The sequence below is a fragment of the Penicillium lagena genome (genome assembly GCF_028827675.1).
Source record: "Penicillium lagena strain IBT 129212 chromosome Unknown utg000001l_segment0_segment0, whole genome shotgun sequence".
NCBI lineage: Eukaryota > Fungi > Ascomycota > Eurotiomycetes > Eurotiales > Aspergillaceae > Penicillium > Penicillium lagena.
In genome coordinates this window covers 1,200,997-1,220,874 of record NW_026623222.1, presented here as the reverse complement: position 1 = coordinate 1,220,874, position 19,878 = coordinate 1,200,997, and the positions used below count along the sequence as shown (strand labels likewise).

Here is a 19,878-nt window from a genome sequence, read left to right as displayed (position 1 = left end):
TACGCAGGATGATGCTGTCAAATTGGGCCAAATAATCAAGTAGAAGATATTGAGAAGACAGGTAGAAATCCTTTCATATGACACGTTTGAAGAAGGAAAACGGAACCATCACATATCTAGATTCTCTTTCAGGTCACTTGAATTCAGATATTGGAGGTGCTACTATATCAGATCAACTCAAAGAGATAATATAGAAGTCGCAACGCTCCGATCAATCAGCTTCGCATCAATCAGCTTCGCATCAATCAACGCATGCCTGTGTATACGTAGCAAAAGGTACGAGAGAGCTCCTGGTGTGGTTGTTGTGGTCGTTGTGGTCGTTGTGGTTGTTGTGGTCGTTGTGGTTGTTGTGGTTGTTGTGGTTGTTGTGGTTGCTGTTTTGGGAAGAAGCGACTCAGCAATTCGCTTATGCTGCAAAAGGAAAGCCCAAAAGTGACTGACATTTTTGCTACTTAGGTATCTATATACGATTTTCACCCATATAACCGTCTCGTTCGTCAACGGTGACCGTCACATGTGAGGTCAACAAGATATTACCCCTCTCCTTAGGGCTCGCCAGCTTTTCCTGACTGCTTGAGGGACTGTTCGACCTGTATGCACCGGAGTCGTGAGATCTCAAAACCGAGAAACGCGAAAGCGCGATATCCTTCCCCCCATGAATATGAGAGTTGTACGAAGGGAGCGCATTGCCGGATGGTCGCTGAAAAGCATACGAGCCGTATTGATAGGATTGGACGGAGGGGGACATGTAGGCTTTGATGATGCGGTAGAGTCCGGGGCCGCAACCGATCAGAACAGCTAAAGGTGAGTCACAAGTAAGTATATGAAGAGTGTCATCAGGTCAAGTAGCATACCGATTGACGCTTCAATGGTTCCCCACAGCGCCAGCCATGCTGGCTTGGGCTGGCCATTGGAACTATTATCTCTCAACTGGATGACACGAATGGTGGCGATGACGATGCAAACCCAGCCGAGACAGAAGAGTCCGCTGATGCTCAGTTTCCGTGCGCGTTCCATCTTCAGCTTCCAGATAAGACCGAGGGGCAGAACCATGACTAAACTCTGATGTTAGCAATGACGATAGAGGAAACATGAGGGCATTTCATACTCGAGAAGTCTGTAGCTAGATCGACTGCATAGGAGTAATACAGGCTGATCACTGAGGCACGGTGGTCTCGCGCGGTGTTGCATTCTCCCGCAGTAAACCAGGCGTGGAAACTGGAGCATGAGAACCAGGATGACAGGATACAGCCGATCAAAAACTGCATTTTGTTAACGTGTCAATCCAGAATAGTGTTGAAAACAAGCATACCAAGATACAGAACACAAGAATTAGCCACCATGCAATGATGTATGCCCTTCCACTCAAAAAACGCTTATACATCGATAGCAGCGAGAACTTGACCATCCACAGGCACAGCCATAACGAGGATGTGGTGACAAAGAAGAAAATTTGAAGCTGCAAACTGTCATGTTCAACCCCAGCATACATGGGAATCAAGCCGCCCTCGAGGGCAGCCAGTCGGAATATGACGGGCGTGATGATGATGTACAGAATGGCCAGCTCGAGGAAAAGTGCATAGGCAATAAGAATGAGAAAGTCTTCTGCCTTGATATCCTTGACCTGACGAATGGAGCCAGCAAGCCGCACAGCGACAACTAGCGAAGTGAACCCTATCAGCACATACCCGGTGTCCTTAATCGCAGCCGGAGTGACATCTCCCGTCGACATAATGTCTTCTGCCGACATATTGTGTGAAAGTCTTGAAGACTACACAAGCCTCTTGTGAGGGCTTCAGGATCGGATCATCTCGATTTACTGTTCGTAAGGGGGCCAGGGCGGTCATATATCCAGGATCCTGCAGCCCAAACATCCAGTCTCTGCCACCGAAAAATCTGCCTTTGGAACTACTAAGACCAGGGCTTGAATGGTGGGGACAGGGGCTCTCGTCATGGTAACTATGGAATGGTACGCATTAAGAGACACATGCAAAGACAAGGGTCTCTTTAGGTCGGTAACAAGGGCTTGTTCCAGATGTATTATCTTAGGTAGTAGCCAACAACCGAAGCGGCGATGGCGCCCGCCTCATCCTCAAAAGTCTACTGTGGGACTAGTTCACTTTGTGGCTTAATGCTTCATCTACTAAGAGAAGAAAGGCGCAGGGGTAGAAACTGAGGCACACCATTTGGGCCCCTCCGAGCGACCCTTGAAGAAGGTGAATGTTGCTTACACCAGAGAAAAAAAAGAAGACTTGATATGAGTGAATGCTGGGTTTATTCCTTCGAAAATTAATCTATGGAACCGAATGTCAATCGGCCCCAAAATGGCTGATTCGCCTCGTCCCGCCCGATCTGCCGAGGAACCAACCAGAGTACTCCTGTGCTCGTGTCGTGCTCTTTTTGCCTTCGGTTCCCGTGTGGCCACGTTGGTGCAAAAGCTAGCAGGGATAGGTAATATAGCGGCCTTGCTCAGCCTCGGAGGTACAGTAATCGTGGATAATTTCTTCATTAGGCCTAGCTAAATATTCTGGTCGCTTCGACAAGGTGTACAAAAGTAGGTCCTTAAACTAGTCTCATGGAGTCTATGATCGGCAGGTTTAGTGTTTCTCTAGCTACCGAATTATATGGAGTCAACACTTTCGTAAATCATAAAACAAAGAAAATTTCGTTCTCTATATTGGCCAGTTAGTTCTGGGAAGCTGGGGCACAATAATTGCGCATTTGTTAGTTCGAGGAACCACTACTATATGCAGCTAGAACGCCATGCATGGAAGGGGACCGCTCCCCAAAAAAGCTTAGCGTACTGTTGTCTCGGAAAGCGAACCGGGGTATATTGGGCACAGCATATGTTGATGCGTAGTCGCTTCGCTTAAAAATGACAGGGATTTAGGACCTAGGCCCCTCAACCCGGGACAATGCGGTTAATTTACTCAACTAAAATGCGGCACTATGTCTTCGCGAGGTGGGATTCTTGCTCGGATCAAAAAATGCCGTTCCGCGTCGTTTCCAAGGGGTGAGCGAGCACTATGATTAAATTCCTTTAAACCCCCGAGGTCCGGGGAGCTGTCACTTATCAACCCGTCTTCGTTCTTTTTTCAATTTCGTGTTCCTTGCAACTGAGGGTCGTTTTCTGTTTGGTAGGATCCGTCAGTACCATAATGCGTTCTCTGTGGCAGTTTCTAGGTGCTTTAGTTGCGGCGAGTAGCTTGGGTCAGGCACAGGCTAGCAGTAGCACGTTGGAGACGGCGGAAGATGTTGCAACTGCACTGAAGAGCTACGGTGTTGACGCATCGACCGTCAATTCATTGCGCAGTGCAAGCAATCAGACAACGGAGGTTGCATGTCAAATTGCGGTATGTCTAAAGCGAGCTTGGGTAAACCCTAAACATTTTGTTGCAATACGATCTAATGCTCTATCGATCTACACAGTGCAGCAGCTTGATTTCCTTGTATGGCTCTCAAGTTCTGTCCCCAGACACTACGGCCTATAACAGTTTCACTGGCTCGTTCTGGTCCGTCCAGCAAGAAGAGGTGCAGCCACGCTGTATTTTCAAGCCCTCCAAGAACACCGAGGTCTCCGCTGTCGTTTTAGTGTCCCGACTCACCAAGTGCCCATTTGCGGCGAAAAGTGGTGGCCATGCGGCCTTTGCTGGTGCATCCAACAGCCCCGGTGGTATCACAATCTGGTTCACGGATATGAACGAGGTGACTCTTAATGCGGACAAGTCAGTGGCCTCAATTGGTCCTGGTAATGTCTGGGGTTCGGTCTACGAGGCTCTCGAGCCCTATGGCCTGGCCGTTGTCGGAGGTCGTGCTTCTAGCATCGGAGTCGGTGGATTCACCACTGGCGGTGGCATCTCCTTCTACTCCAACCTGTACGGATGGGCTATTGATAACGTCGAGAGCTTTGAGGTTGTCACCGCTAGCGGCCTCATCGTCACCGCCACTGAGAATAAAAATTCCGATCTGTACTGGGGTCTCCGTGGAGGCGGCAATAACCTCGGTCTCGTCACCAAGTTCAACCTCTACACCTGTCCGAGCCCGATGATGGTCGGTGACACGAGAGTATTCCTCGAGACGGAATTCGACCCTGTCATCAACGCCTTCGTCAATCTCGTCCACGAAGCCCCGAACGACGGTAACGCGCAATACTACATTGCCTTCCTGAGCACGGAGGGAATGAACGTCGCCTCGGCCGAACTCACCTATGTGAAGAACGTGACCAACCCCCCGATCTACGAACAGATCAGGTCCATCCCAGCTATATCAGACAACACGACCTCCAAGACCCTCGTGCAGTACGCCGAGTATATCGACTCTGACAATCCGAATGGGCTGCGTGAGGTCTACTGGCCGATCTCCACGTATCTCAACGAAGAGCTCGCCAAGTGGACGGTTGACTATTTCTTCTCAGTCATTCCACAGGTCGCCAATGTGACCGGTGCTCAGCCGGTGCTGATCTACCAGGCCCTGACAGAGCCAATGCTGAAAAACATGACCAAGTACGGAGGCAATGCCCTGGGTCTTGAGGCATCCAAGGGACCCGTGCACTTGATGCACGTTTCATTCTGGTGGGATGATGCCTCAGACGACGAGACGGTGTACAGTTGGGTCGGCAGCTTCTGGGACACGGTCCTTGCCAAGGCGAAGGATATGGGAGTTTACAATGAGTGGGTCTACATGAACTACGCCAGCCAGTTCCAGGATGTCATTGCCGGCTACGGCGCGGAGAATAAGGCTCGCCTGCAGCAGGTCGCCGCCAAATACGACCCTGAGGGTGTCTGGCAGACTCTCCAGCCAGGATACTTTAAGCTGACGCATGCGCCAGTGACTAAGTCGCCCTGAGATGTCTGTGGCGAGATGTTGGAAAGCTTTGTAGATTTGTTTTCCTGTTTAGAATAATCACAGGCTAGCGTGTGCGAACCACTCGTGAACCAAAAGCAAACAGTGTGTATACGCTCTTGAAGATAAACGTATTCGCGGTAAATGGGTAGGGCAGCAAATGAGAGCAGGCTCTTAAATAGATCAAACTATGTCGATAACCGTGTTATTCCACGCTCCTCCCGTAAAAATAGCACGAAGAAGTAGTGTCCAGCCGCAAGAAGTAATCTACAAAGACAAAGGGGAAAAACAAAGATTCATCGTAACACCCGCATAAAAATTCCAGCCCAGGGGATTCAAGTGTACTTCCGAAGCTGTGGGAAATAGTTGTCAGAGCCAGGCTTTGCAAAAATGGCAACACAGATAAACTTACATCAAGTGTCAGGGATTTGCTGCTATTCTCCGCTTGATCTCTGAATATACCGACCAGAGCTTCACTATTTTGGAAAAGTCCAGTCTTGAGACTGATCACGATGAACTGCATGCCGGGGGCAGCGTGATCATGAATGTAGTTGGCAATCCGGGCGACGTTCGTGTTGTCGAGGGCGGCGTCAACCTCGTCCAGTACGAAGAATGGCGATGGCTGGTACGAGTGGATGGCAAATAGCAAAGCAAGCGCAGCCATGGTCTTTTCGCCACCGGACAAGTGCTCCATATCCCGGAAACGCTTGAGGGGGGGCATGGCATGGTACTTGATGCCGTCCAGGTAGGGCTCGTCCGAGTCCTCGATATCCAGGTACCTGCAAATGTTGTCAGAAATGTATCCTTTTGATCGGACAAAGAGAATTACTCACGCTTGTCCACCCAGAGGATAGTTTGCGCTTCGCGTCAGCTCGCGGTAGATTGGACCGATCTGCTCCGAAATGTGCGAAAAGGCCTTATTGAAAAGGTCGGAACGCTTTTTCATCACGCCCTCAAAGTCTTCTTTGGCCTTCCGAGAATGCTTCCGCGCATCCTCAAATTCCTTCTCGGTGCTGCGAAGTTTGTTCTCAACGCTCTCCAGCCGCTCCATGGCACGAGCATTCGGTGCCATCTTGTCGAGTTCGCTGTTCAAAGTGCGGACCTTCTCAAGCAGCTCCTCTTCAAGCTTGTCATCCGACTCCTATTCCATGGTCAGTCAGTACATAAACTACAAGATTCGTCATTATGTGTGCATACCGCTTTGAGAGAATCTCCCAGAGAGTCAAAGTCGACCTCAATTCCATAGTCTTGGACCATAGGAGTTTCACCATCTAACTCATCCGCATCATCAACGTCCATGGCATCAGGATCTGCAGCTTTCACCAGATCGTCGATAGGAAGTTGGTCAAGAGAATTGGAATCCCTGGCCAACGGGATGTCAATATCTTCAAGCTTGCAGCGTCGTAGGAGAGCATAGCGACTGGATGAATTCCGTTGAATCTCGGCTTCCAGCGCATTCACGTTCTTCAAAGCGGATTCGACGTTCCTGCTACGCTTCTGGAGTTCTCTCCGCTGCTGAGTCAAGTTCTCTGCCGACTGTGCGTAGATTTCCTTCTGCTTCTCAAGATTCTCCTTAAGAATTTCAAGTTCGGCAGCGAACTCGTCCAGCTGATTGCGGATTGCATCCTGCTGGGATTTGAGCTCCTCGATCAAGCTCATGTCACGCTCATATTGCGCTTTCAGACCATTGATCCGATCATCGGTTGCTTGAATTCGCTGCTTCTCGAAGCTGAGTTGATTCTCAATCCGGCTCTTCTGGGTTGTAAATTCGAGCTTCTTCTGCGCAGCTTCTTCCTGCAAGGTGCCCTGGTGGGCCTCGTACTCTCGGATATTGTCATATCCCAGACGTTTACAGAACTTGCGATAGATCTCATCTTCAACAGTGCTGACGGCGGCCTGAGACGTCTCGATGGTCTCGTCCAATTCGTCCAAAGTCTCCTTCCTTTCGCTGTACTTTGGTCGCAGGTCCTCCAGCTGACGCTTGACAAAGTCCATCTCACTGCGCTTGCTCTCAAGGTTCCTTGTGAGAGCCTTCAACTCCTCCCGTGAATAGGTGAGTCGCTGTTCCAAGCCAATAAGGTCACCCTGAAGCATCTCCTCTTCGGAGCCCCGATGGTGGCTCTTGGGGAGATTGGCAAGATCGCTCATCAACTTGTCCTTCAACTTATGCAGGTTCTCCACCTCGGAGTCTTCCCAGCGCTTGGAGTTCTGCTGGGGACCACGACCACCAGTCATCAGACCACCCTTGTGGATCACAGTACCATCCAGGGTGACTGCCTTCGCGTCAACGTTTCGCTCGTAGCACAGATATTTGGCCGTCTGCAAGTCATCGCAAACAATAGAGTTTCCGCAGGCGTAGCTAATGGCTCGGGAAACGGAGTCATCGTAGTCGACAGTCTCGATCGCAGGGCGCATTCCCCGGTGCATGCCTTTCAGGTTCGAGTTGAAAGTCTTGACCTGAATGGTTTCGAGTGGGATAAATGTTGCCTGGCCCGCTCGCTGATCACGAAGGTGCTGAATGCACTCTTTGGCGGTCTTCTCGTTATCGACAACTATGGCATCAAAGTGTCGTCCCAAGACAGTGCTGACCGCTTCCGAGTATTTCTTCTGCTTTGGCCGGCAGAGGTCGCTGACACGACCTTTGACTCCGGGGAAGATACGTTTCAAAGTCGAAATCAGTTCCTTGGCCCGTAGCTCTCGCTCGGTCTGCTTCTTCCCATCGTCGGCTTCAAGCAGCTTCCTCAGCACGACCTGGAGCTTCTCTTCCAATTCGGTCCTCATCTGCGAGACACGGAGGCGTTCAGACGTCAGGGAATTCAGCTCTGTCTTCTTGCGATCGATATCTTTCGAGGTAGATTTGACAGTATCGTCAAGAGTTGACTTGCGCTTTTCCATGTTCTGCATGTCGGACTGGACATTGTTGAGTTGCCACTCGGTAGTCTCGAATTTGCCCTTCAAGCTGTTGACTGCTTCGGCTTCCGTCTTCCGCTGCCGTCGGAGGTTGTCGAGATTCAGCTGGTCCGCGGAGGAGCTTTTGCTGACTTCTTCCTTGAGTTTGTGGTATTCCTGTTGATCGGCTTCACTCAGTTGGCCACCTTTCTTGCTCATGGCCTTCTGCCATTCGGCTTCCCATTGACCTTGAGCTTTCTCGACGAGCTTCAAGTCCTTCTCCAATTGTTTAGCATTACCAGACTGGGCCGACCGTTCTTTACCAATCTCGGCAATCTTCGAGGCATATCGCTCAACCTTTTTCTGGGTGATGTCGATCTTCTCATCCACTGGCACCAGGGAGTTGTTGAGCTCCTCAATTTCCTTCTCTTTCCTTGTGATATTCTTCTCCGCCTTCCCAACATCTCTGCCTACCCGAGCATGATCCTTTTTGGCATCCTCGACGTTCTGTTCGTACTTCTCAACGCCGCGGCGGTACTCCTTCAACTCGTCCTGGTATTTCTGAATGTCCGCGCTGGATGCATCGATCAGTCGCTGGAAGTGGAAAAGCTTCCACAGAATGTGGGTAATAATGGCCTGGTCGCGTTCGTCGGCCTTGCGAGCGTAGCTCTCGGCTTCCCGCTTCTGCTCCTGATACTGCTTGACCTCTGAGTTGATTCCTCGTCGACGATTCAGCTGCACCGTCTGTTGTTCAGCAGCTTCCTCGGCCTCGGCCTTTAGCTTTTCGTAGTCAGCCTTGTATTCCAAGCTGCCCGAGATCTGCTCGATCAACCGGGTGAGGTCGCGGGGTGACTGCGACGCAATCGCCTCGACATCACCCTGGAAAACCAGGAAGTTGCGCGCTCTGATCAAGATGTTCTCCGCCTCCAGGGCCTCGTTGTATTGCTGGGCAGTCACGGTGCGGCTATTGATGCGGTACTCGCTGACACCTTGGCTGGTGATGGATCGACGCCATTGCTGCTCCTCGCCCGCATCATCCTCATACACCGCCATCACCCAGGCAGTCTTGGGGTCATTCGCGCCGCTTGGGTCCTGTGATGCATTCTCGTTATCGGCCTCTGCTCCTTCGGCGGGATTCTCGCGCAAGACTCGGCCACGGTAGACGAGATCGCGAAGATTGGTGGATCGAAGATGCGACGATTTAATTCCTAAAACGAAGGAGATGGCATCCATCCTGGTTGGGACGCGTTAGCACATGCACTAAAAGACATGGGACCGCCAAGCGGGCGCGAATCCACGGGGATGGAGGGATCAGGAAAGGAATCCGGGAGAGTCACGAACGAATTCGATTTGCCAGAGCCATTAGGCCCGATAATGGATGTGAAATACGCATCTCCAAAGAGAAGCACATGGTGTCCCTTGTAAGACTTGAAATCTGGGAGCGGAGTCAGCAACCAACTCTTGTGTGGTGCGCTTGTAAAGGGAGGTCCATACTGAAAAGCTCCAGGCGAATGAGTTTCCCCATCGTGGTTGCAGACAGGCCGAATCCCTGCTACGGCTGGGAAATGGTGGTGTTCGGAGAAGATGTTGGGGAGGGGCGCGACCCGCGTGTCTTTGACGCGCCGGATCACGTGGTCTGCGATCTATACGGACGGGTGAGAAGGGTAAACGAGATAGTTAAAAGTTACAGTATAGTATATACACGGTGATGGCTATTCTCAGAACACATTGGAGAGTGGGCAGAGATCTCAGACCAGCTCACTTCTGTCGTTGTGTCTGAACGAGCTCACCAATGCTCAGAAAGTCCTTCGACACGAACCCATTGGAATCCAGAAGAAGCTTCTTATTGCGGCCTTGACCTTCCACATTCAACAGAATTAGATCCTCGTTGGTGAAGACCTGTCGCACATTCTGAGAAAACTTGAAAGACATCATGCTCAGACGTTGGATTGGCGCCTTAAAGAAGTTTGGTGGTGGTTGCGTGCCATCCCGTCCAGCCTGCCCTCTCTGCAAGCGCTCCCATGACTCCGGCGAGACGACCAATTTGCGCTCAATTGTAATCTGCTGCGGTAGAGCCTCCAGCTGGCGAGGTTTCAAAAAGGGCACCATGCGCCGCACGGCGAAGCGCACGTGTGTCCCGTTGTTAGCCATGACCGCGGTAGTATTCTGGATGAGCCTGCCGGTAGGGAGCAAGAACTTGGTGCCCAGAGCGCTCATGGTTACACAAACGCCCCCGTAGAGGACTTTGATCCATATCGGCAAAGGGTCGGGAGTGTTGCCAAGCACTAGGGGTGAGTAGACGGCTGCACAAGCGAAACAAGTCGCCGTGAGGCTGTAGGAGATCATGAGGTAAACGCGCTGAGATGGTGCCTTGGATAATATCACCTCCCCTTCCTTTGCAACCCTGGCCGCCAATCTGCCAAAGTGTGAGGTTCGCGCTCCTGCCATCGTATAGTCATCCTGTGCTGGCTTCGCCGGGGACCGCGCCGGGGGTCGCGCAGAAGGACTCGTCGAAGAGCGCGCAGAGCGCTTTGGAGGCTTGGCTGCCTTGCATCGAGCGGCACTTGATGCGAAATGCCTAGCTATTGAGAGTTGTTGCGTGTGGATGTTGGGTCGCAGGGCAGGGCCTGAATGGAGCCACAGTATTCGCCAGGCTGATGATCTGCCCGACATCGCAGTGGTTCTGCCATTAGGATTGCAATTAGTAAATCTATCAAATATAGAAGCCAATTGGCTCGAAATAGAGGAATCCTCACCAAGACTGGGCGACTGTTGTTCCCCTCGGAAAGGGCAACAAAAAGTCCAGAAGCCCGTCGGCGGCAGAAAAATGTTCCCGTCCCGGCCGCCGGTGAAAGCTCCCAACGCCTTCTTTCTTCTTGTCTTTCTTCACGCTTCCTCGTCCTCTCTAATCACTCGGCCATTATTCGCATTTGATCTTCCCTGTTCCTGCGGCCGGTCGGCTTCTGGTCGAATCTGTTCGTCTCTGTCCAATTCACCCAGGGTTTGCGATAGCTGTGCCCCGTCGGCGGCTTCCGCATCCAGCCTTGCCCTCTCCCAACAAGTTAAAAGAGACCACAGAACCAGACACAAGATGGCCGCCAGAATCACCGGCCAAGTCCCGACAATGCTTATCCGCCGGCAGCCGATGATTTCCTATGTCTCTAGACGTGAGTTACTCTTCTCCCCATTGAATCCGCCTACACCGGAGCTACTCCGTGAATGGCTTACAGGACCGTGAAACTCGAGCGTAGACTAATCTCGATTAATTCCAGGCCTCGCATCTTCCTCCGCCCCTCAATTCCAAAACCCCGCCTATCCTCTCTACCCCTCCGTCACACAACTTCTGCACCAGAAGGGCATTCCTGACTCCGAAGTATCCAAGATCCCCGCCTCCGGGCCCAAGGGCCGGCTCCTGAAGGGCGACGTCCTCGCCTATCTCGGCCAGATCGCCAATGACTACCCCTCGACGCAAGCCGCGAACCTCGCGAAGCTCACGCACCTGGACTTGAGCAACATCAAAATCGCCGCTCCGGCCCCGACCCCGGCCCCGACAGCGGAGAAGAAAGAAGAGGAGATTCTCGCCAAGCCGCCGCCCATGGCTTCAGTCGCGCTGTCGGTTTCATTGACTGCCGTGCTGTCCGCTCAGAAGAAGATCCAGGAGAACTTGGGGGTGACGGTCCCGCTTTCCCGGTTCCTGGCCATCGCGACGGACCTGGCGAACGATGACCTCCCGCGCTCGTCGAGCGAGAAGCCCTCGGCCGATGAGCTGTTCGATGAGATCCTCGGCGCAGAGCCAATTCACACATCACGCGGTGAGTACATCCCTGACTTGAACGCCGTCGAGGTACCCGAGACCGTGCGCCAGCCAGCACCGGCACAAGAGGATATCATTGACTTCCTGAGCGGCAAGAAGCCAACTCAGACCACCCCGTCATTTGTGGACGCTCCATCCGGCTCCGCAATTAATGTGTTCAGTCTGACCGTCCCCGCTACGGAGGAGCTGCGCGCCAAGGTTTTCCTGGAGCGAATTCAGACTCTGTTGCAGGTCGAGCCTGCACGACTGGTTCTATGAAATCAATCACCCCCCTCTCTTTCCCTTTGTTCTCTTATGTCATGTTCGTCTCTGATTCTGGGGGTTTGTCGAAATGTATTTAGTGTAGCATAGATAATCGGATAGCGGCCTGACTGTTCTTGATTTAATTCCCAGCCTGTACAAATTCATGGCAATTTACTCGGCTGGCTTAATTGGAGCTTTGTTCAGAATATATAGACCATGTCTATAATCTATCTCTGTACCTTGCCAAAACTTGTGGGAATTGATATATATTTTGACTTTAGGGCTTGACAAAGTCAATTCCTCAACGACCAGAGAACTCAAACGACAGACTACATTTCTAATGGCCGATGCTTTGGTCAATTGCAATCCCGCACGCTAAAACCGCACAGACTTGATACCATGCTAATGTTGCAGATTCCTAAAGCCAGATGGAAGAGCAAGAATACAGAATGTCAAAAACTTCAAGTCATCATATCATCGTAACTAATCAGAGTAAGGATTTAAAGTCATACAAGAATAAGTCCACCGGCAAGAGATGAATCAACAATCCCCGCTGGGCAATGCCGCGCGTCGGCAACCAGATCCGCGAAACACCATAGGCGCCACTGCTTGAACTGTGCAAAAATTGATGAGGCTGCCCGGAACCAAGGCAGATCGAAGATAAAAAGCCCCATGAACAAAACCTCTCGTCCGAACGAGCGCTGAATCCCACCGACAAAACAAAATGCTCTCACCCATTGAGCCCGGATGCAATTGATGCTGACGCATAAAATGTGAAAAAAAAAAAAAAACGAAAACAAACGCAAAATCGAAGACCGAAACTCCATATCAATGCAGGTGGATAGGACAGGCCACCTACCGAATGGTGCCCCATTCAACAAGCTTGCTGCCCTCACGACGAGTGTCTCGAGTAGCCCTCTTGTCGAAGATTTTCCAGAAACGCAGGGTTTCATCACCAGCGCCCGTCACAACCGTCTGGCCGTCCGGGCTCATGGCGAGGTACAGGACACGGAAGGTGTGGCCGGTCAGAGACACAATCTGCTCCATGCGCGGGTACTTCCAGATGACAATTTGGTTCTGACTGTAGCCATGCGTGCTGATGATCTCGTCCGAGTTCTTGGACCAAGAGAGATTGCACACCTGGCTGCCGGTGTCAACTTCTTTGATCATCGAACCCGTCGACGTGTTCCAGAATTTAATCGTGCGATCGGCCGTGCCACCACCCGAGGCAAGCAGGTGGTGCTGGTGCGGGGACCACGCGATGGCCTTGACTGCGGCGCTGTGGTCGGAAAAGCGATAGAGGGGGGTCTCGTTCAGCTTGTCCCACACCATCAACTTGTTGTCGTTGCCACCGGATGCCAATTGACCATCTTCCGTGTTCCACTTCAATCCGCAGACTTCTTGCTTATGGCCAGAGAGTCGACGAACGTACTGATCAGGGGACCGGACATCTCGGTGATAGATAAGACGATCGCGAGACCCAGATGTGAGGATATGGTCGTTCCACGCCAGTGCCCCAACCCGATTCGTATGGCCAATCATCGTCCGAAGTCGACGACAATGCTCCGCATCCCAAATCTGCACGAGACCTTTGCCTGTACCAATTGCGAGATGTGTACCCTAGAATGAACGTTAGTTACTGGTGCCGTTCACCCGAGAGCGATTTTGCTTACCCTCTGAATCCAGCTGACACTAGTGACCGTGTCGTCTTTGAGCTCGCACAGCTTCGTCACCCGGCCTGACTGGGAATTCCACATGTACACCGAATTGGCCAACCCCACACCCAGAACATTGCTGCTTCCCCAGTCGACCAAGTTGAGATAGAAATCATCCTGCAGGTCGGGCGCATCCAGGACCTTGTAGGGTACCTTGTTCACGTAGCGTGGCTGTTTGCGCGGTGTTTCGAGGATCCGTTGGCTGTCGTAGCGAATGGGTGAGAGGCTGTACAGCTCCGATCGGACGTTCAGATTTGGTCCATGGTGGCTGCGAGGGGTCTTGGAGGGAGTCGGGTGGCCGGAGCCAGACCGGGTCGGGCCGTAGTTGAAGAGATTCTTGTGTGGAGTAGATGGAGTGATGCTTGCAGGGGGAACGTTGGCAACCACATGAGAGGGAGGGGTGTGAGATCGGGTCTTGTCATTGATGCCATTGCTGAAGCCGAGGAGCGGATCGGGTGAAGTCGAGTTCAGGTCCGGCTGTGGCACAGTATTGCCAAATAGTTCGCTGCGCAAAACTCGAGAAAAGGTCCGATTTGCTTCCTCCGCTGTCAATGGGGTCAGTCAACCAGAAGATCAGTGGACACAACGGAGCGACACCAACTCTTTTGGAAATGGAGCTCCGAGTGGGGGGTCCGTCTCTTTGTTTTGGAGGGGGTTGACGGGCAGCCATCCTCATGCAACAGGCTGAAGGTTGCCTGCAAGTCTTGTCCATCGCGGTTGGGAATGAATCTAGTGTTCTGTTAGTCTCTGACCCTTGCGATTCAGACGAAACCACAACACACCGATCTCCATACACCCGTTGCCTCTTGCGGCAAGGGCTCGTGCCTGGAGTTCGCTCCCGACGACGCCCTGCCTCATCATAATCCTTTAGTGCCCGGGACAGGGCACCCGCATCCACCGGTTCCGACCCTTCGAGCGGTCTTTGTTGTTGATTGGGCTGGTTGGCTGGGAACAGGATAGTTCGCTTGGATGGCATGGTTGGTGGTGTCTTGGAGCCTGGAGGTGATGCGATGTTCGCGGGTTGTGCGCGCTCATTCAACTTGGCTGCTGTACCGCTGCCATCCGACTTTACCTCCCTGGCCTGAGATCGGTCGGCCATGGCAACGATGGCTGAAGGTCTCCCGGAGCCCAGAAAAGCTGATCGTCTGATCAAGTGGATGCCACAGGGTGCATGTGCAAGGTTGAATGGGGCTCGGGAAGATGGTGTATTTGAAGCGCGCTGGTGTTTATGTCTAGGAGACGAGGGGGTCGGCGAGTCCCAGCCACAGCGGTTGCAGGGAAGGGGGATACAGTGGCAGAGTCAGCGTGTAGGACACAGTGGAGCAGAGTATGTTCAGAGATAATAGTAAGAGCAAGAAACAGAATGGGAGACAAGCCGTGATGGTGATGATTGATGTTGCTCGTCTTTGTTCTTGTCCGGTGACGGGGATCGAAGGGCGCTCTCCCGGTCACGCGTCACGCTAACCCGATCTAGCAGTCCTCACTTGGACAACCCAGAATCATCCCGCGCAGGAGTTTGTCGTTCGTCTATCTAGATCTTACAGAGACCCTGCCGAGCATGAGCACCGCGTGGGCAGCGTGGTTCACATCGCAACGGTGGCTTTGTGGTTTCACATTTCACATAGTCCGGCGCAGTGGGAACACGAATGGTAAACAAAGACACAATAACACGCGTAGCTGTTTCGGAGGGTCTGGTCCACTCATCTGGATGTATACAACATCTCTGTCGACTAGTTCGATCCGTGGGGGTCGGATCTGTCTCATCGGTCGCCCAGACGCGACCAGCCCGTCGTCCCCACGCGCCCCGACGCGCAGAAGCTTGGGCCAGAACGACCGACACCAATCAGTTCCGATGATTATGATGATTTGGTTTCTGCAGTAATAATCACCACCACTAATCAACTATGACCAATTCAGTTAGGGCGTGACGAATTAATTCCTCCGAACTACCTAACACCTCCGTGATAACCGACAAGTAAAGGACTAAGCGGCGACTCCGCAGTCACCGCCCACCACTTCTTCTTTCTTCAATGCGCATCCGCTGGCCCTTTGCTGTCTCCCACCTGCACCGCTCGTACGCCACCATGCCTTCTAAGCAGCCTGCCAAGGACTTCTTGTCCTTTGTCAATGCCTCTCCCACCCGTGTGTCTTCCCCCACCTCGTCGTAATGAGAGACAGCTGACCTCGTTTCAGCTTTTCATGCGGTCCAGTCCGCCAAAGAGCTCCTCGCCACGGCCGGTTTCCAGGAGATCAAGGTATGCGATGGTGGCCAGGATATGCTCATTAAGCTTATAGTTGGTCTAGGAAAAAGAATCATGGGCCTCCACCTGCCAGCCCGGCGGCAAGTATTACCTGACTCGGAATACCACCACCCTGATTGCGTTTGCCATCGGCCAACAATGGAAGGTATGAAGACACCTGCAACTCTACATCAAGTCGCTGACCACGGTCTAGCCGGGGAATTCCATCTCCATGATCGGTGCCCACACCGACTCCCCCGTGCTGCGGGTCAAGCCCGTGAGCAACAAGCGGGGTGAGGGCTTTGTGCAGGTCGGGGTTGAAACCTACGGTGGAGGCATCTGGCACACCTGTAAGCCAATCCAATTAATTGCCTTGAAGTGGTCTTGATCATGATTAACATTTTTAGGGTTTGATCGCGATCTCGGTGTCGCGGGCCGAGTGATGACACGGGCCAAGGACGGCTCGATCGTGCAAAAATTGGTCAAGGTTGATCGGCCCAGTATGTGAACATGCTTTGTTGTTTTTGAAGGATGATCATGACCTAATGTCGCAGTTCTTCGCATTCCAACGCTGGCAATTCATCTGGACCGTCAAGAGACTTTTACATTCAACAAGGAGACCCAGTTGTTCCCCATTGCGGGCCTGGTGGCCGCTGAACTCAACCGGACTGGCAAACCGGAGGCCGATGAGACCGAGAAGGAGGGTGAATTTACCCCCTTGAAATCCATGACGCAGCGCCACCACCCGTACTTTGTGGAGCTGATCGCCGCCGAGGCCGGAGTCCAGCCGGAGGATATTCTGGATTTTGAGATGATCCTCTTCGACACGCACAAGGCGTGCCTCGGTGGCCTGTTGGAGGAATTCATCTTTTCTCCCCGTCTGGACAACCTGAACTGCACCTTCTGTGCGACGGTGGGACTCATCGACTCCGTCGCGGACAAGGCGGCACTGGACAACGAGTCTGCCATCCGTCTGATTGCGCTGTTTGACCACGAGGAGATTGGCAGCCGCACCGCCCAGGGCGCCGACTCGAACATTCTTCCGGCCATCATTCGGCGACTGTCAGTGCTGCCGTCAACTGCGTCCAAGGGCGAGGACCTCTCGACTGCCTACGAGCAAACCCTGTCGACCTCGTTCCTGGTGTCCGCCGACATGTCCCACTCGGTCAATCCCAACTACGCAGTCAAGTACGAGTCGGATCACAAGCCGGAGATGAACAAGGGGCCCGTGATCAAGATCAATGCCAACGCGCGCTATGCGACTAACGCCCCCGGGATTGTGCTGCTGCAGGAAGTGGCCCGCAAGACGACGGAGGAGAGTGGCGAGCCCCTGCCGCTGCAGCTGTTCGTTGTTCGCAATGATTCGAGCTGCGGCAGCACCATTGGCCCGATGCTGTCTGCGGCCCTGGGTTCTCGGACCCTGGATCTGGGCAACCCGCAGCTGAGCATGCACAGCATTCGCGAGACGGGCGGCACTTACGATGTCGGGCATGCGATCCGGCTGTTCACGGGCTTCTTCAAGCACTACTCGGAGCTGTCCACGACGATTTTCGTGGATTAAATTCACGCAGCATGACATGAACAGCATGATACGCAATCATTTTATTAGTATTTATTTATCTTGGCTTGTAGATGGTTACTTCACTCCGTACTATAGATGCTGTAGTTAGTCGGCCCGAGATAACTCCGCCCTCCCCCCAATTAACTCGACCCCATTCATGACGGTCCACCATCACCTCTCCTTCCCCGGCCGGATCGCCAACTCCCCATGACCCTCTATGACAGAACCGGATGTTGCCTTTCGAGATGCGGAATACATCGCTGACGTGTCCGGCATTTCCTATGGCCCGGACGCCTCGCAGTCGGCTCAGCAGCCAGCAGCGAGCGGCGGCCAGCAGTACAACCGCCGCGTCAGAAAGGCGCAGACCACGGCGAAAGTCGCTTTCATCGACCGCCTGCTGCGCGATCTTGATGTGCTGATCTACTGTGAACTGTCGGCGCTATACTACATGGAGTGAGCAGCCCATTCTTCCAATTGATCTCCTCTGTTAGTTACCTAACGGCCGTACAGCTGCTCCGTCATCCTCTTCGCCGTCCGCGCCGTCGTCGAGCTCATCTTCTTCACCCCCAAAGCATCCCCTTTCGATCCCACGCGCAACCAGCCCTATATCGGCGCGATAATTGCCAGCAACCTTTTCTGTATGATCTTCCATGCTTTCTTCATTCGCCCCGAGGCCGGCGAAGACACCCGTGGCTATCTCCATGGAGGCCTCTTCATCGATTTCATCGGGCAGGCGGCCCCAGTTCCTATTTTTCGACTTCTTTTGTTGGATGTCTTGATCTTTCTGCTCGATTTTGTCATGCTGGGTTTGATTGTTGAGCGGGTTAAGATGGTCGGGCCGACTGAAACCACCAACACCAACACCACTACTACCTCTAACACTACCGCCAACGCCAACGCAACCAATACAGCAACGAACGAAAATACAAATCCAAATACCGACGCGAACACACCGTCCCCGCAACAGGACCACGACGCAGAGGAACGGGGTATACTCCGAGAAACGGACAACACAGGAGAGGAAGCAGATACAACAACTCCTGTGGCCAACATCGACGAAGACGACATCGATGAAGAACGAACAACCCTCCTAGCAGATCCCGGCGAAAATGAATCTCCGCCCAGCGGACGCAACACCCACCCACTCGACCAGTTTGCCTCGGGCCAGGCAGTGATCCTGGACATGGGGCTGTGGGATATCCTGCGCGATCAATGGCAGTACTCGACCACGCCCAGGCGGCCAACGGGTTACGTGCCATCGCCTGAAACAGCGACGTTTCTTCGCCAGCGATTCGGTCTCCAGGTTGGGACTGATGGGCGGATTGTTAGGGTTGATCGGGAATAATCATGAATGGCTTTTGGGATTCTTGTACTCTAGGTTCTCAATGTATGAAACCTGTTAATAATAACTCAAATTCCCAGTAGTTCCTCCATACCCAGAGTCACCGTGGAATGATCCAGAGGGAGGTAGTGTAGTCAAATACTTTGTAGTGGCTCTTCAATATTCGACTTACTTTCCACCGTTCTCCCCACCTTTAACAGCCCTCCGATCCAGAATCTCATCCACAACGCCCAATTCCAGCGCCTCCTGGGCACCCATGAAATAATCTCTCTCCATCAGTTTCTCAATATCATCGAGGGACAGCTCCTTGTTGCCATTGAGATGTGTCTTGTATATCTGATTCAGCTGCTTGCGCACGCGCAGGATCTCCTTCGCGTGGATGGCGATATCCGTCGCTTGCCCCATGTAACCGCCCGAGGGCTGGTGCACCATGATCGTGGAGTGCGGGAGGCAGTACCGCTTGCCCGGGTGGCCGCCGCATAAGAGGAGCGAGCCCATGGAGGCGGCTTGGCCGACGCAGATAGTTGAGACTGGGGAGGCAATGTAGGTCATGGTGTCGTAGATTGCGAGGCCTGGGGTGGGATATGGTATTAACTTGATGTAGAAACAGGAGGGGAGGAAGGGAGATATACCGGCTGTCACGGAGCCGCCGGGCGAGTTGATGTACATGTGGATGGGTTTCTCGGGGTTATCGGCTTCGAGGAAGAGGAGCTGCGCGACGATGGAGGCGGAGACGGCCCCGTCTACCTCGCCCTCCAGGTAGATGATACGTTCCTAAATGATAGTCAGAGAGCTGAACCGTTTGGCTGTATGGTATACTAGTGTGCATACCTTGAGTAATCGGGAGAAGATATCGGCTTCATCGGTAGGTTAGCTTCGCGCGCCAATCGAGCTGCTTGGGATAGTAGCAAACAAACGTACAGGTCTGCCAGCCACCGGCCTACGCAGAACGATTAGTATAGCCCCATCAAATGTAATGTAGACTTAGACTCACCACTGTCTCCGTTACAAAGGGCGTCGGTGCCCAAACTTTTGGTGGTGCCCCAGCTAGCGAGGGCGTGCTAGTTGAGAGACATCGCGGCAGCGTCGCAGCTGGACGAAGTGTGGATATGGAAGTAGGACGGATAAGGCGACTGAGGCCAGAGAGGGAGCCTGGCCGCATGGTCATGGTTGGGGGGAGAAGGAGAGTCTGTAGTTGGAGTTGGAGAGTCGGAGAAGCGGTGCGATAAATG

At 52.9% G+C, this 19,878-nt stretch overlaps 8 protein-coding genes across 8 annotated transcripts; 4 read left to right on the top strand and 4 right to left on the bottom strand.

Moving 5' to 3' along the window:
- Positions 1–460: 460 nt before the first annotated feature.
- N7510_000541 (uncharacterized protein) lies at positions 461–1,750 on the bottom strand (the record flags this gene model as incomplete). Its single annotated transcript, XM_056972470.1, has 4 exons — positions 461–798; positions 855–1,055; positions 1,109–1,262; positions 1,313–1,750. 4 exons carry the CDS (start codon positions 1,748–1,750, stop codon positions 461–463), a joined length of 1,131 nt encoding a protein of 376 aa, XP_056837587.1.
- Positions 1,751–3,158: 1,408 nt separating this feature from the next.
- On the top strand, positions 3,159–4,845 carry N7510_000540 (FAD-dependent oxidoreductase; the record flags this gene model as incomplete). The annotated part of the gene is made up of 2 exons (XM_056972469.1): positions 3,159–3,353; positions 3,430–4,845. The coding sequence occupies 2 exons, from the start codon at positions 3,159–3,161 to the stop codon at positions 4,843–4,845; spliced, it is 1,611 nt and encodes a 536-aa protein (XP_056837586.1).
- A 264-nt stretch (positions 4,846–5,109) lies between these two features.
- On the bottom strand, positions 5,110–10,311 carry N7510_000539 (cohesin subunit SMC1; the record flags this gene model as incomplete). The annotated part of the gene is made up of 5 exons (XM_056972468.1): positions 5,110–5,195; positions 5,251–5,621; positions 5,676–5,983; positions 6,040–8,965; positions 9,494–10,311. Coding segments are annotated over 5 exons (4,509 nt in total), but the record flags the coding sequence as incomplete, so codon positions are not given.
- A 511-nt stretch (positions 10,312–10,822) lies between these two features.
- On the top strand, positions 10,823–11,803 carry pdx1 (uncharacterized protein; the record flags this gene model as incomplete). The annotated part of the gene is made up of 2 exons (XM_056972467.1): positions 10,823–10,946; positions 11,004–11,803. 2 exons carry the CDS (start codon positions 10,823–10,825, stop codon positions 11,801–11,803), a joined length of 924 nt encoding a protein of 307 aa, XP_056837584.1.
- An 840-nt stretch (positions 11,804–12,643) lies between these two features.
- Positions 12,644–14,602, bottom strand: N7510_000537 (WD40 repeat domain-containing protein; the record flags this gene model as incomplete). The annotated part of the gene is made up of 4 exons (XM_056972466.1): positions 12,644–13,408; positions 13,462–14,048; positions 14,105–14,232; positions 14,286–14,602. The coding sequence occupies 4 exons, from the start codon at positions 14,600–14,602 to the stop codon at positions 12,644–12,646; spliced, it is 1,797 nt and encodes a 598-aa protein (XP_056837583.1).
- A 931-nt stretch (positions 14,603–15,533) lies between these two features.
- N7510_000536 (M18 family aminopeptidase) lies at positions 15,534–17,304 on the top strand (the record flags this gene model as incomplete). The annotated part of the gene is made up of 6 exons (XM_056972465.1): positions 15,534–15,645; positions 15,697–15,758; positions 15,808–15,909; positions 15,958–16,093; positions 16,151–16,243; positions 16,298–17,304. The coding sequence occupies 6 exons, from the start codon at positions 15,534–15,536 to the stop codon at positions 17,302–17,304; spliced, it is 1,512 nt and encodes a 503-aa protein (XP_056837582.1).
- Positions 17,305–17,521: 217 nt separating this feature from the next.
- N7510_000535 (DSC4 family protein) lies at positions 17,522–18,649 on the top strand (the record flags this gene model as incomplete). The annotated part of the gene is made up of 2 exons (XM_056972464.1): positions 17,522–17,757; positions 17,815–18,649. The coding sequence occupies 2 exons, from the start codon at positions 17,522–17,524 to the stop codon at positions 18,647–18,649; spliced, it is 1,071 nt and encodes a 356-aa protein (XP_056837581.1).
- A 165-nt stretch (positions 18,650–18,814) lies between these two features.
- N7510_000534 (ATP-dependent Clp protease proteolytic subunit) lies at positions 18,815–19,814 on the bottom strand (the record flags this gene model as incomplete). The annotated part of the gene is made up of 4 exons (XM_056972463.1): positions 18,815–19,420; positions 19,478–19,503; positions 19,568–19,586; positions 19,641–19,814. The coding sequence occupies 4 exons, from the start codon at positions 19,812–19,814 to the stop codon at positions 18,815–18,817; spliced, it is 825 nt and encodes a 274-aa protein (XP_056837580.1).
- Positions 19,815–19,878: the final 64 nt, after the last annotated feature.